This window comes from Phaethon lepturus, unplaced genomic scaffold, assembly GCF_000687285.1.
Source record: "Phaethon lepturus isolate BGI_N335 unplaced genomic scaffold, ASM68728v1 scaffold19394, whole genome shotgun sequence".
NCBI lineage: Eukaryota > Metazoa > Chordata > Aves > Phaethontiformes > Phaethontidae > Phaethon > Phaethon lepturus.
This window is the reverse complement of record NW_010534220.1, coordinates 1,557-16,735: the sequence shown is the minus strand read 5'-3', so window position 1 is coordinate 16,735 and position 15,179 is coordinate 1,557. Positions and strand designations below refer to the sequence as shown.

At 41.0% G+C, this 15,179-nt stretch overlaps 1 protein-coding gene across 1 annotated transcript; it reads right to left on the bottom strand.

Moving 5' to 3' along the window:
* Positions 1–7,450: 7,450 nt before the first annotated feature.
* Positions 7,451–11,840, bottom strand: ZC4H2 (zinc finger, C4H2 domain containing). Its single transcript, XM_010285466.1, has 4 exons — positions 11,673–11,840; positions 10,205–10,377; positions 9,165–9,327; positions 7,451–7,994 (listed from the first exon to the last, which is right to left on the bottom strand). Exons 1-4 carry the CDS (start codon positions 11,826–11,828, stop codon positions 7,881–7,883), a joined length of 606 nt encoding a protein of 201 aa, XP_010283768.1. The 5' UTR covers positions 11,829–11,840; the 3' UTR covers positions 7,451–7,880.
* Positions 11,841–15,179: the final 3,339 nt, after the last annotated feature.

Below are 15,179 nucleotides of genomic sequence, written 5' to 3'. Positions count from 1 at the left end.
CAGCTGGAGCCCAGCTGGAACAGGGGGCCAGTGCCCGACCCCCAACCCAGGGCATCCCCTCCTGCCCTGGGCTCCATCAAAATATGACCCCAGAGCACACAGGAAAGCATGGGGACAACTCTGCAATGGGAAAAAGATAAACAGAAATCTTTGTGGCACATTTTAAGACAAACAAGGACCTGGAGCAAACAAAAGGGCTTGGGGACAACCCAGAACGTGAACCAAGAGGTATAGAAAGCACTGGCGCACACTCACAACACAAATGAAGCTCCTTACTGCACACCAAAAGGGCCCTAAGGCCTCTCGTGGGACTCAATATGGCTCATGGAACATCACCTGAGGGCAGCCTCTGATCCTGTGGAAACCTTGTCTCCCAGCACTCTGGCCCTGGCCCTCAGCCCCAAACATTGCCCACATAGCCAAGCGTGCTTACAGCAAATCCAGGAGCAGCCTGGGGACTTCACAACGTGCTGCAGTTGTCCCATGTGCTGCCAGGATGACTTGAAATGCCACTGACAACTCTAAAGTTTCCACGGCAATGAAAGGGAAATCTTCCACAACCCTGTGACCAGCACAGGGGTTCTGCCAAGGTGGTCTGTAAAACCTTGGGACCAACCCCCTCATACAATGTGTAATCTCCTCCCTCAGACACTGTCCTCACACACTTTTTACTGAGTGCGAAGAGACTGCAAGAACCACAGCCGTGAGTGCAAAGCATAAAGCAATCATTTAATTAATTAATGCACAAAAGCAACAATTGTGAGTCGGTCTGCCACAGGGCTCTGTGCCAGTACGCTCCCAGTTTACCTGCAGCACCTTCAGATTCATTACTGGACCAGCCTTCATCAATCTGGTTGCCAAGAGTCGGCTCCTGTTACTGCTCTTGATGTGGCAAATCACTGAGCAGCTGTTATAGGAGTCACTTTCTAGTTCAAACAGAATCCATTGTATAGCATTAGTAAAAAGCTTCAGGCCACAACTTGTGAACTTTCACCTAGATATTGATGAACTTATACTGAAATCTTACTTAGTTACATGAGGGAAGGCCCCGAAACCAGTGTAAATTAGAAAGATAAGATAGTCACATCCATTAGCAGAAGTTGCTTCCTCGAGAAAAGAAAAAGAACAGCCTGCCTGGAGGCAGTGAAAGGGTCCAGTGAGGAACAAGGCGACCCCAGACCCAAATTCTACTATTGGACCGAACGTCTCATGAGGGGAGGGGAACTTAGATCGCATGGGAACAGAGATTCTTTTGTTTGGGGTCCCCCTCCAGGATCACCCAGCTTGAGCTGTTCTTCACCGCTGTACCACTTAATAAATTTGTCTGGCATGCGTCATGTTGGAGATTCTGCTTCAGGAAATGTAGGGTTGAACCTGAGGGAAGAGAAAGCGCCTGAGAGTGTGTGTGTAGTCAAAAGGGGCACCCGTTGGCTCGCTGGAGTCGCCTTCTGTGAAGGGACTCCAGTTCTAGCAGTTAAAGTCTCAGGTGGTATGTGTGTGTGACTCCTTGATTGGTGTGTGTATGCTTGGGCAGCGACTTCTCCCTTAACACAGCTGTCCACATCTTCCACGCTTTCTCCTTCAAAGGTAGGATTCAGGTCTGGTATTTGAAAGGAAAACCCCTTATCTGATCTCTCTGTGCTGCTGACATACCCCTAGACAAGAGCCCTGCAAGAAATTTTCACAGCTCTTACCTCCCCGCCACCTCAGCAGTTTGGCTCACTATACTGTGTCTGCACCGTATCAATCCTAGACCTCAGATCAGAGCACAGAACTGAACAGGGGGCACACGGGAAGATAACTGTAGTGACCCTAACCAGAAGACTTAATTTTTTTCTCTCAGCTGGTTTTATGTGTTGCTACATTATGTCTATTAGTTGAATCCATATCTACAGACTGCTGTGTTAAGAAGTTGTCTTTTTGGAATGATTTGTTCCATTAAGTTAATTTATTCATATTTTATGAAGTATTACGATTTTGTTAGAATAATAATTAATACTCTTTTTTTCTGTCAGGGTACAAAGGAAGATTAGGGCAGTCATTAGGTTTTGTGGTTTATGTGTGTTTGAATACCTATGGAAAAAAAAAACATCTTCTTATAGTTAACCAAGCTCAGGTTCTGAGTTCTGTGAGGTCTGGGACAGACATTCTTCTCTGAATCCAGGTATGCCAGTGGAGCAGGTTATTTCTCAGAACTGTTTCCATTACCATGCAGTAGGTTACTTCCTTTATTGGCAGTGTACATCATATGTGGGCTTTCCTGACCGAGCTGGGTTAGGGATTGCTCCCGTAAGCTTCTCAATCACCAGTTTGTTGGGAGAAGTACCAGCAAGCACTAGCAGAAGATAGAATCTCCTAATGGCAAAGAAGGTCTCTTTAACGGAGCTATTCCCTACCTTAAATCAGAATCATGTCTCTTGCTGCTTTCAGTTTAACTTCAGAAAGCAATACAAAACAGGAGGTTCCTCAGTAGTAAAGAACTATGAAGAACACATCAGGGTTTTGGCCTGTTGGCAATCAAGCACTTGACAGAAGGTGTTGGATATAACTCTCTTTCAATTGAAACCTCTCTGAGCAAGACTTGTTCCCACCTAAGAGTGGTTTGTTTTGAATTAGTTTAACCTGACTGGGAACTAGTTCAAGCTGAAGCTCTGTGAATCGGTCACAAACTGAAATAAATGCCCCAGTCAGAGCTTTCGGTGGTTGAACTGCAGCAGAGGGACATGATTTCCTTGTTATTTTTCTGGGTCTGTTTGAGTTTCATAACTGGACACCTGCAAGTGCAAATTAGGCATTTTTATGCATGCAAACTATCTAGTTCCAGTGTTAATAGCCAGTGGTAGCAGAGAGTAGGTTTGTTTCAGTAGTACCTGGTTTTGGGGATTAAGACACTGTTTCTATGACTCTTAGGCAGATGCAGACATTTTGGAGCTTAAGCACACAGTGGTTTATGTGTCTGAGCAGTTTGGCTAGGTTAAAACCCATCTTGCTATCTCCTTTTCCTTTCTATTTTCTAAAGCTCATTAGAACAGTTATTTCTTTCCCCATATTTATCTCCACAAAGTTTCTATAAAGGCATAAAAGAATTGTGGCTAATTGCATCCTGTAAAATTAGAGCGCTGGATTTTACCTTTCGGGATATGGCTGCTTCTCAGTAGCATAAGCAAATAACAGATGTGAAAATACTCTGCAGAAAGAAAGCATGACATGAAACAAACATTTATTAAAAAGCACTGTACAGACAAATTAAACAGGTAGCACACTCTTACTCCTACTGGGCACAGGAGTAAAATATTAAAATGCAGAAGCCAGTGAAGACACCAGATATTGCTAAAATTACAACCTATGTCAGAGGAATTAGAAAACTGTAAATTAAAGGAAAGCACTTTTATTTATTTAAAGTGCTAGTAAAGTCTTAATTTCTTGAATAGTCTGCTGTTTAGAGTAACACATCAATGGCTGTTCTTTCAAAATTAGGTTCTGTAACTTGGATCCACTGGCAGGTTCAGTCAGTCAGTGCCCTGTTTAGAAAGTTAAGGGTGAATTCAGGAAGTGCAAGTATTAAAATTGGGCTTATATTTTCTCTATAGCGAATGGGTCCTTGGCACTAAAATTTGAACAACTGATCTATCCCATTTTGGGTACGAAAAGCCTTTAGACACAGTAGTGTTCACATCATTTTAGCCTGAGCTTAAGATGGGGGGCAGGGGGAGAGGCTTGTGATTTTTTTCTTTTTTTTTTTTTAATTCCTCCCCGCCCCCCCCAATTTGGTTGCTGAACAACAGGACTATCAAGGCAAGTGAGGAATCGGGAAAAGACCCTGGAAACCATCTGTAACAAAAGAATCCAGTGATTTTGTTGTAGATTCAATACCCATTGAAAAGGGCATGACAAAGCCAGGGTTAAACCAGACTTCAGTAATATAAAAGTCTTGTAAGCTTTGAGAAGGGTCTCTTTGTAGCTATTAAGAGAATTTAAGCCAAGTAAAGAAGTATCCTCAGAGAGCCTTAGGTACAAAGGAAGAGGCCATTGTTGCTTCATGGAGCAAAAATGCAGTAGACTCCTGGTAAGAACTGTACTTCATCTTCCTCCTCTGACTAAAAAAAGAAGGAAATCAGTATTTCATAATTATCCCTCTAGTCTCTTGAGCAAGGTGCCTGGGACTGTCATGAGAAGAGCTCTTCAGTTAAACTTCCTCAATTAATCTGCGAGAGGAGAGGATTAATCCAGATTAATCTGGTTCCCTACAAAAGGTACTGCTATCCTCCTTCCTCCCACCCCCAGGATCCCCTAATACGTAATACAGATTTTTGTCTCCTTGAAGTGGTTAGAATCACAGAATATCTCAAGTTGCAAGGGGCCCATAAGGATCAAGTCCAACCCTCTGCTCCTCTACTGTTCATCAGGACTACCTAACACTAAACCATATGACTAAGAGTGTTGTCCAGATGCTCCTTGAACACTGACAGGCTTGGTGACATGACCACTTCCCTGGGGAGCCTGCTCGAGTGACCAGCCATCCTCTCAGTGAAGAACCTTTTCCTAATGTCCTAACTTTACCTGACACAGCTTCATTCCATTTCCTTGTGTCCTGTCACTGGTCACCAGAGAGAGCCTTGCCCTTCGCTGCACTCCTTGAGGAAGTTATAGACTGCGATGAGGTTCCCCCCTCAGCATTCTCTTCCCCAAGCTGAATAAACCATGTGACCTCAGTTGCTCCTCATAATTCTTCCCCTCAAGACCTTTCACCATCTTGGTCACCCTCCTCTGGACACAATGTAATAGTTTGATGTCCTTCTTACACTGAGGTGTCCAAAACTGCACACAGTATTCGAGGCTGCACCAGTGCAATGTAGAGTGGGACAATCATAGAATCTTTGGGTTGGAAGAGACCTTTAAAGGTCATCTAGTCCAGCTGCCTTGCAGTGAGCAGGGACATCTTCAACTACAGCAGGTTGCTCAGAGCCCCGTCCAACCTGACCTTGAATGTTTCCAGGGATAGGGCATCTACCATCTCTGGGCAACCTGTGCCAGTGCCTCGCCACCCTCATTGTGAAAAATGTCTTCCTACTATCTAGTCTATATCTACCCTCTTTAGTGTAAAACCATTACCCCTTGTCCTGTCGCTACAGGCCCTGCTAAAAAGGCTGTCCCCATCTTTCTTGTAAGTCCCCTTTATAACCCCTCGATAAGCCCCCCATTAAGCAATAAGGTCTTTCAGCCTTTCCTCTTAGGAGAGGTGGTCCGTCCTTCTGATCATTTTTGTGGCCTCCTCTGGACCTGCTCCAGCAGGTCCATGTCTTTCCAATGCTGAGGGCTCCAGAGCTGGATGCAGTACTCCAGGTGGGGTCTCACCAGAGCGGAGTAGAGGGGCAGAATTGCCTCCCTTGACTGGCTAACTAAGGTGAGGTTTGTGCCCTCCACAAGCTTTTGGCTGCCAGGGCACACTGTTGACTTGTATTCAGCTAGACTTATTCTCAGCAATGCATGCTATTCATATGGCAGAACTTCGTAAAGGAAGTGAAAAAAATTTGTAAACGCTAGTATGTGATCGATACAAACACAGTATGTCATAGTCACATTTTTTCTTTTTTTAAATAAAACAAACCTTGTTAAACATGAGGGCGCAAGAGACTAGTTTAAAAAAGTGAAAATACAAAACTGCCATACTAAATTAGTAAATGGTCCATCCTTACGCATACTTCAGTTTTGAGCTGTAGAGATCTCCCAAGAAAGAACAAACCTGGCGAAGCAACAGTGAAGTGAGAGCAGATATGACTAACCCTATCTATTTCAGAACTGTAAGTCAAAGTTTCTACAAATCTATCCTTGTAGTCACACTACTTCATTGCAGATCATTCGCCCATTCTCCATTGTCACTACTTCCTAAATTTATGTACAACTGTCACCAAAGTATGCTGCTTTTATGCATGCAGTTTGGGGGAGTCCGTATATATACTGTCCTTTAACTCTCTGTGTTTCCCTTAAACTCAATAGGAATTGCTCTGAACAGGGCACACAGCATGTGGCTGCTGTGACATTTAAAAGTAGAATCCAGTACTTGCGTCAAGAAACATGCATAATGATTGAGTTGGTGCACTGCCGCCATTTGGAGCATGGCGTCAGGCTGTCCTCCATTATTGCTATCTCTCAGAGACTGAATCCCAGTAATTCAGCTAGCAGAAACTGCTCTTCACATATTTTCAGGGGCATGTGGTCCACATTCTGTCTCTGCTGTTGACAGATGTTTATTTGGCTATGAAATGTTAAAATGGGAGAACACCAACTGAACTTGGCATAAATTATAGATCTATATTAAATAAAATACTCATGTACTTTATAGCGGAGTTGGGAAGTTAACAGCAACGTATATGATTTGGCCAGCAAAATTGGCCAGCGGCTTGGGCCTTCCCTGTTCTTCCTACTGAAAAAGCGAAGTTCTCAGTATAACCACTGTGGCATAACAGTAGAGGAAAACCTGGGCTAAAGCGAGAAAAATGTAAACAGGCAGTCCCTGCCTTCTGAAGTTAGTGAAAAGAATATTTAATACTTCAAATCAGTTTAGACAAAAAAGGTGGTGACAAAACTGGGATTAGAAACGAGTAAGTTTTAAGCCCTGCTTTTGTAGTTGGGTCACTGCAATCCTCCCCACTGGAGGAACTGTTGTTACATGAGGGGAAACAAAGGGAAGACACCAATACATGAGTGGTCTAAAGGATCCTTCTAGTCAGGGGTCTTTTGGTACATGTACAAAGCAAGTAAAAAAACTGGGCTGAAATAAAGCTTACTTGAAAGTGACCTATTAAAAGATATAAAAATAGGAATACAAAAGAAAGCTTTGGTTGAGGGAGGACGATGACACCAAAGCTAGGCAGTTCTGGTGACATACATCATTTTTAGTTGACACTGTTCCTAGTGCATGTTACTGAACTTTCCTGTGCTCCAGTGGAGGATGTGTCTGCTAAGCGATTCTGGCTGTAGAAACCAGGAATAGAACATATGCAGATTGGATGATGTTGCAGTCTGTGAGCACAGGGATTTGGGATATTTATGCACGTTTCCTAGAGAACCACAATGAGCTGGTTGGCCATAAAGCCTAGGAGGCCCACTAATACAGTTCATCTGAGCCTTGTACTTAAATCAATCAGTCTTCTGACTGCAGAAGATTATACTATATTAAGATTTTAAAGCATCACAAATTACATCATGTTTGGAAATTCATATACAGCCAGCAACTTGATTCCCCTTCCAAATTTTAAGTCAAGTTTGACAGAACGGTACAATGAAACTCTAGTAAATCAAAACTCACATGTGTCCCTAATGCACCGATTTCGTGAATAACCCATTCTTTTTTTTTTTTCCCTGAACATTTCCTGTATAAAAAGAGTTCTACTGGATACCCAAACCTATGCAGTCTTACTAGCTTGGAAAACAAATTCTTCTGTAGTGAAACAGACAGTGTGATATCTCCACATTTCAAATACTCTCCAGTTATCAGGAGAAAACAGAATAATCTTTTAGTAACATCTGTTTTTAAAAAGAGAACGTAAAAGCATTTGTGGTAATCACATTTGTCCAATGGGAATAGCGTGGCATTTAGGATACTTGCATAAGAATTCTACTTTATTTAGGAGTCCAAAAGATGGAATGATTGAAATGTTAAACTGTAGCACCAATAATACTTACTTTCCTAAAACCAAATCCTAAGGACTGGAGGGAAGTTAAGACAGAACAGGAACATTGTGCTTAGGTTGCATTAAATAGAAAACAATGGGTCAGTCATACTTGAGTCTGCACTTCAGTAAAGTCTGGCCACATCTGCAGTTTTACTGGAAGGGTACTGGAACAGGTCATGTGTTTGCTTGTCAATCTTCTGGGTTTCATTCGTCCTGTTTCCTCTTGGGCTTTTTGGGGTTGCGAGATCGGCTCTTTGCTTTGCAGAGTGGACATATGGGTGCATTCCGATGAATTTGTTGGTGACACGATAAACATGCCTGAAATGCGACATTGCAGCCTCTTGTTACAAACATTTACGTAACATTGTTACACAGGTTATTGAGTACCATATTTGAAGATACAGTACAGAAGAACGTAACTAAGCATTCTTGCCTTCAAAGGCAAACCAATGGTACATTCTATACAATCCAGGTCTCTGGATTGTACAGTAACTTCAGGCCAACTATAAAACTAGAGTATCTCATTGAATTGAAACTACAGTTCAGCAGACACGTGGTTCAGGCATGTATCGATAATTTAAACGTTAAATTTTATTTTGTGTTAAACTTCCATATGTTTTAAAGATGTTTACATGTGTAATAGCTCACTGAGTCAGAGAAGTTACAGTGAAGGCCAACTGTGATGCCACAGAATTCAAGGCAGGAGTGGGTGATAAGATGAATTCCACTTACTTAACACAAGGTACAGAACTCTGCACTTTTGCTCCATACTAAGCTCTTTAACTTTCATTTGACCAAAGCATATTACTTTCAGGAATGCTTTTCACTCGCCTAACTCCAGGTAGTAAATACATAAATAACTACAGAGTGTACCTATGTCAGTTTGTCTCCTTAGTGAATCTTTGGAACGTCAGTGGGATGAATACCCCTATGGAATTATTTGGCTCTTTTTTCTGACTACAGAAGGAGCTGAGTAAAACTGTGACTTAAGTGCCTGTGGTTACGCTAAATTAATCCATCTGTTAGTCTTGACTTGAGGATCCCAAGAAGTGCAGAAACAATCACCAATTTTCTTGGTAATTTGTACCATCAGTAATTACTCTCCCTCATAAAATATATGCATTGCTTCTAATGTGAATCCATTTGGGATTAACTCCCAGCTATTAGTTTTTCTTTTGCCCAGCGTTTTTTTTTTTCTTCCATGCCTTTCTCCCACATGAAACACAAGAGGAGTGGGAATTGCCTACATCTCTGCTAATGAAGACTCTTAAGTCATAAAGGAATCAAATAATACAGAGCCTTGTCCTTAACCCTTGATGACTGGTGCTACTACTTTAAGTCTACTGGAATTGCTCTTGAGTTGAACCACTGCAGGAAAAATCAGAATCAGGACACATAATTTTTCCTTTTTGTAAATATTGATCAACTTTATAAACATAATACATTCCAATGACAAAAGAGAAAACCCAGCACATTCCATCTCCTGACCTTCATTGGAGGCGGCTGTTGTCTGAAAGTTGCTGTCTGTCTGGTATCTTGTTTCCTAGCCACTTGCAGCTGTTGGGCAGCTGCTGCAGCTGCAGCCAGAGACTCTGGGATTGGAGGCTCCTGTGGTTCTGTCTGCCATTCTGCTTTCTGCTTTTCGAAGTAGCTAGACAAAAGAAAAACAAATAAAAAATATAACCACCTTCTGGAGTATTCCATTAGTTTGTAAAGGATATTTTATGTTAAAATATATTGGATCACATTTCCCTATCGTGTTTCTCTGCTAGAGTCAAATTGCCTACGCTTGGACACCACTTGGACTAGCTCATAAATAGAATTAGTGGTATTTTCCTCTGCATTTGCACACTTCAGCCAGATTCCAGATTGTCAGCTTCTAAGGTATCTTGATATATGACTGGATATAAATCCAGTAGGATAGAAAATAGACAACACATATTTAATCTTTAATAGCTTTAGATGCACCACTGTCAAACTCAGTTTTTATATTTTATTCTCTTAAAATGAATAACTTTTGTATACAACAAATTAATATATTCTTTGTAATGTCAAGGTGGTTGGAATGGGAAACAGCATTTCTGAAGAAATGCAGAAGAAATCTTGAAAACTGGGTGAAAATTAGGCCAAATGTTCTGGGCATTAAGAGAAATGTAAGTTTCTTAAAACATCACTTGCGTTTAAAACTGATCTGTTAAACGAAGGACACTGTTCTTTCAATAGAAGCTAATTCTGTCACCCTCCTCCACCTAGGTTATATCTGAAAATGAAACTGTAATTTATTATCCAAATCTATTCCACAGCTAGGGTAAACTTACTTGTTGACAGACAACAGGTATACGGCTAAATGCCACTGCCATGTGCATGCAGCAAAATAAAATTCTGACTAGAGGTAGCGCAAACCAACTGAAGAATATTTATTTTGTATCCCTTTCTTGTATTGCCTCCTACCAAAAGTAAAATGACAAAATAACAAGTAGAATCGAGGGAAGGTGTAAAGCCAGATAATGTTTGCATTGGAGACTTACTCAAGGGACAGTTTCTCTTCCTCCTCACATAGATCTGGCAGCCTCTGCAATCCCAGAGTCATCCGCAAAGCATCTACATGCTCCTTCAGGGGTTTGTACTCCTCATGCAGGCGACGAGTAGATTCCAAGAGCTTGTTGAGATCATTCTCAGACTGCTTGATAGTGTTCTCCATCTGAAACAGGAGGATGGGCATGCTTTTAAAGAACTGTTCCTTTAATAGCTCTCTGATGGAGCAAGAGACTGTATTGGAAAGAAGACCTTTTTCTCATTCAAGTTCGAAGAGATTGGAGACAATGCAATAGTAAAACAAAGAGTTAAAATACTGGCAGGATGAAAACTGTGCAAGGAAGAAGCAACTGAAAGTGGCATACGAGATGCATTTTCATTTAAAAAAGGTGCACTCAAGCTATATGACCTTTGGAACAACAGAAAAAGCAGGTAGACAGGCTACAGATAAGTCAGCAAGTGAGAAGCTACAGAAAACTCTACAGAGATATTAAAAAAGATATTAAAGTACAATAAACTAATTTTCTGTGTTTCTAAGCTACCTGAAAGCTGATGGTTAGACGTTAACAACCAACCTAAGGAAAGGTTCCTGTTTCTCTTACTGCAATAAATGAGAAAGTCAGCAGAGAAAAAGACAATCTGACAGGAAAAATAGGGAAGGATGAAACAGAGACTGAGGTTATGCACCTGGGTAGGGGAAGAGACATTTCAAGTGATAAATAAATGCAGTCTGCACATCCAGTACATAGCTTGTACTTGCTTACAATGTAGGAGCTTTTTTCTGCTGGTGTAAGGAAGAGCTAGAAACCACTGTACAGTCATGTAAGTGCCCTAACATTATGTAAAAACTGCAGGTTTAAAAATATATTCCCCTGTTCCACATGTAGCCCCTGTAATTGGCTAATCTTTCTTGTTTATAAACTGGTTTTCTCTTATTTGTATTAATTCCCTTCAGTCTGGTGCTCCTTAATGTTTGGTGGTTCCATTCAGTAATGAAGGTCAGCTCTTACTAAGAACTTGACAAAGATCATATATTTTCCCAAAATCTCTTTTCTTCTAAAAACCTCCAACCAGAAGTCCCACCTAGCTGCCAAAGCTTCTCTGTTTCCAGGTGCTAAATGAGAAAACACTAACGGGAAGAACAGTTTTCTATGGGACTGCCAGAGTGATGTTATTGTGGCTACTGGTAAAGTTGTAGTCGCAATGGGTTTGGTTATCTATCCTGGTGGTGCAAATGCTTACTATGCCAACGTTACAAAATATCCTGCCCAACACAGACAGGAGAAAAACAATTAGCCTGAGGTAAATTCACTTTGCACTCTTTGTAGGTTCCTAGGATGGTGTTGTAAAGTCCAGATTATTGAACCAGTTATAGTTCACTGATGTGCACAATTCCACAACCTGTGGAATGATTCATATGTAGCTGTGTCTTAGGCTGTCTGCAGCTGGATTGTTGCATACCACATTAATATCAGCATGGATCAGTCGCAGCTCCTCCACATGGGCCATCTTCTCTTGCAGCAGCAGGTCCATTTCCTGTTTGTATTCTTTCAGGTGCCTCTCCTCAGACTCCAGGGCTTCAAATTCTGCTTTCAGTCGTGCCTTTATTTTTTCCATCTGCAAAGTCTTATTCCTGGATCCCAGTGATAATTAAAAATACAGAGAGAAAACACTAAGTCACTGCAAAATATTTTTTGTGAGGTGTCACTTCATATGTGAGTAGATGGAAGAAGGTAGTATCAGTAATACACAAGGGTGAGACTAAACGTGCCTGAGAAAGGATGAGGTGCAATGAGAGAACTGAATTCTAATCCAGGCTCTTTGCTGAGCTTCTCAGTGCTATGAGAATTCTTACACTGGATTATGAAATTAACAGAACATTGTCAGACTTTAGCAGTTACTGCAGATTCACAGAATTTGTACCAATAGGGCTCTGCTGCATCAGTTAACTCAGATTAAACCCTAGTTCCAAAATAAGAGAAATCTAGAAAATCTGGGAGGTTTAGCCCAGGATTCTGAGAAATGTAACGTGAACTGGAGATGATTACAGTGTCTTATACACTGACTAAAACTATGTGGACAGTAATTTGAACTCCTAAAATACTAACGTCAACTTCAGGTTAAAAAAAATTCCAGAGCAATGACATAGCAGGATAGTAAAAACTCAGATGGTGCTGGCCATCAACATCCCACTTGCAAGTAACTTTGCATTCTCTTGGTTCTGTGCTAAGATCTAGTACTTGTCACATATTTGTAAATGTTTCTGCCCATATCGTGCATTCTGATTTTTTTTCATTTGTGCCAATCTGTAGTTCCATAGCAGAAATCTTTAGATACCCAGTCCTTACCTCTCTCTTCAAAGCTAATAATCAAAGAGTATGAGTTTCAGTCAGTTTTAAGCAGCAGAATGGCCTACTGCTGTTGTGATTCAAGGCTTGTCCAAGCTGTTGAACAAAACAAACTGCTCTTCTTCCTGCAATTCAGTTAATTTTCTTGTACTGGAAGTTAGAATATGACACTGGGTAACCAATGTGTCAAGAACACTTAAATGTTTCTAACAAGAGGCTGCAGTGTCAGGTTTCAGGCATGTAATCAGGAGTTCTGGACTCCCTGCTGTAGCTTGTGTGAAACAAACGAGAATGTAGCATTCCTTTTCAGTCGCCTAATACAAATAGATCCATACTGGTTTCCAAGTGCACTACTGACTAACACGGTAGACTTCCTACAGGCATGATGTAAGAGGGGCCTGGGGAAGACGAGGTTTGCATTCATATTTAAATATCCTATTCCTACCCCAATGCAAAGTGGGGAAAGTTTGATTCAAATTCACTGTCAGCAGCAAAGCTGACTATAGAATGCAGCCTGCAGATTATAGGAAGCTGCATATCAGATTAGCAATGAAATCCCAGAACAGGGATTTCACCCTGATCCTAGAACAGGGTGTGTGACTTCCCTTCCCACTAGGCCCAGACTTGCTCTCACTGAAGCAAGCAACACAGGTCTGACGTTCTTAATGGAAGCAGAAGGCACTGAGCCCCCTGGAGGCAGCTGGTCTACCGCCTATTTCTAGAAAAGGCAATTCCTAAACCTCTGTGGAGCATTTGTTCCCTTTACAAACTGTTTCCATACCCAGTCCCCAAGGGTTCTTTCTGAAACTGCTCCCACAGCACTGGCGAATGGATGGTTTATTTCAGGGTTATTCTATATCATACTTATAAGAGTAGGAAAACATATATATATCCTGGGCTTTCACAGTTACTGTTTTCTCTCACTCCAACTTTGGGATTTTTTTCCCAAAGAAATTCTAAAGCTAGTCTGAGGACTCTTCTCTAAAGTATATGGCAGGCGTCTGTATAAATTTTATTCTTGCTTTCATTTGACCCAAGCTCACCCGCTGTCACCATCCCTCTTGGGGAGGCTCTGATGTTGTGTCTGTGAATCATCCTCTCGGTCCCCTTGCTTCTGCTTCCCAGTTGGTCTTTGTGAGTTCAGTATCTGCTTATGCACCTAGTTTTGGTAACCTTCTCCTGAGTGCGTGAGACACTGGCACAATGGGCTTCCACCATTTGCTGAAGAGCATGGCAGAAAGCAGAGTCAGTCTCCAGGACAAATAATTGTGGCTATCTTTTCCAAGTATTATATAGCTAGTAATGTGACCAGGGTTCCTCCCTCTCTCACTTCAGGAGTTTATAAAGCTGCAAGAGATAAAAATGGTATCATAAATAACTTCTCCAATATATATTCAGAAATGGGCCTTAATATAAATGAAGGAGACTTTAAATGGAGCAGTTAAAAAACTGAAGGTCAGAGGGACTGCTGCTTGTTTCGTTAGAACAAAATATGACAAAATTCTGCCTTGCATTAGTACTTCAGAAATAATCTTAACAGTAAAGTTCTTTCCTCTTTATAAATAAGTTGTAGGGGATACAGATTACTATTCCCAGTGGTGGCAGACCATGACTGTAAGAACAGAAATACCAGACCAAAGACATACCAAAAAAGCCAATGACAGAGATATTTACAGCTATTGTGGGAGACATATTTAAAATCAAATTTGATAAAGTTCACTTGGTAAGTATGATTGTTATGTCTGTACTGTAGCTCACCCTTGTACACCTACACCTGTACTGTAGTTCACCTTGTTTCATACAGTATGTTTATTACAGAAAATATGAATTGTATACCTGTGAGCATACATTTATTTTAAAAGGTATGCAGTCATTCCAGTTCTGAAAAGTCCGTATTGTACCATTAGAGTAAAAAATAGCTAATGGAATAATAAGTCAACTAGTAAAAGTTTTATGAATGAAGTGCAGAAACAGCCTGGATGTAGATAGAATTTAAGTATGTATCTACAAGATTGTAATCTTTAATGTCATTGGAGGTGTTCTGTAATTTACTCTACAATGGCAGATACTAGTCTGAATGTAAATATTTGGCTTAAACGAGTAAAAGACATCCTCTCTGCCTTCCATTTTAAATGTGGCAATATCCCACTAAAAAAGTACCATCCAACCATCTACCCCTATTTTCATCAAGTCTCATTGTTCCCATTTACTTAAAACATTTATTTAGTAATGGCAACTTTGATTACTGAAACTGGGAGTAGTTGTCCCCAATTTCCTCCCTGTTTCCTCTCTTGTATTTATGGCATGCGTTCACCTAAGACAATGGAAATAGATCAGTTTTCTCACAGTTACTAACTACTGGCTGCCATGCTCTGCCAAATTGCTGCAACAAATGAGTTGCAGGGGATTGTTTCAGTCCAAATGATTAGCTTTTGATATTAGGAAAGAAAAAGTGCACACAAATTAGAACTCTTCCTGTTAGCATCAAGCAACACAGAGCAATGTTTTAACACAGAAACCATAAGTGTGATTTCTAGACTAGCTAATGAATTCTGCCCTCATATTCTTTTCCCTTCTATTTAAGTTCTTACACTGCACTGATGACAGTAGTCACTGTGTC

Coding starts and splice junctions, on each gene's coding strand:
- ZC4H2 (XM_010285466.1), bottom strand. CDS start 11,828: ATGGAAAAAATAAAGGCACGACTGAAAGCAGAATTTGAAGCCCTGGAG. Junction 10,378..11,672: donor TCCATGCTGATATTAATGTG/GTATGCAACAAT, acceptor CTCCTGTTTCAG/ATGGAGAACACTATCAAGCA. Junction 7,995..9,164: donor AACAGCCGCCTCCAATGAAG/GTCAGGAGATGG, acceptor GTCGCATTTCAG/GCATGTTTATCGTGTCACCA.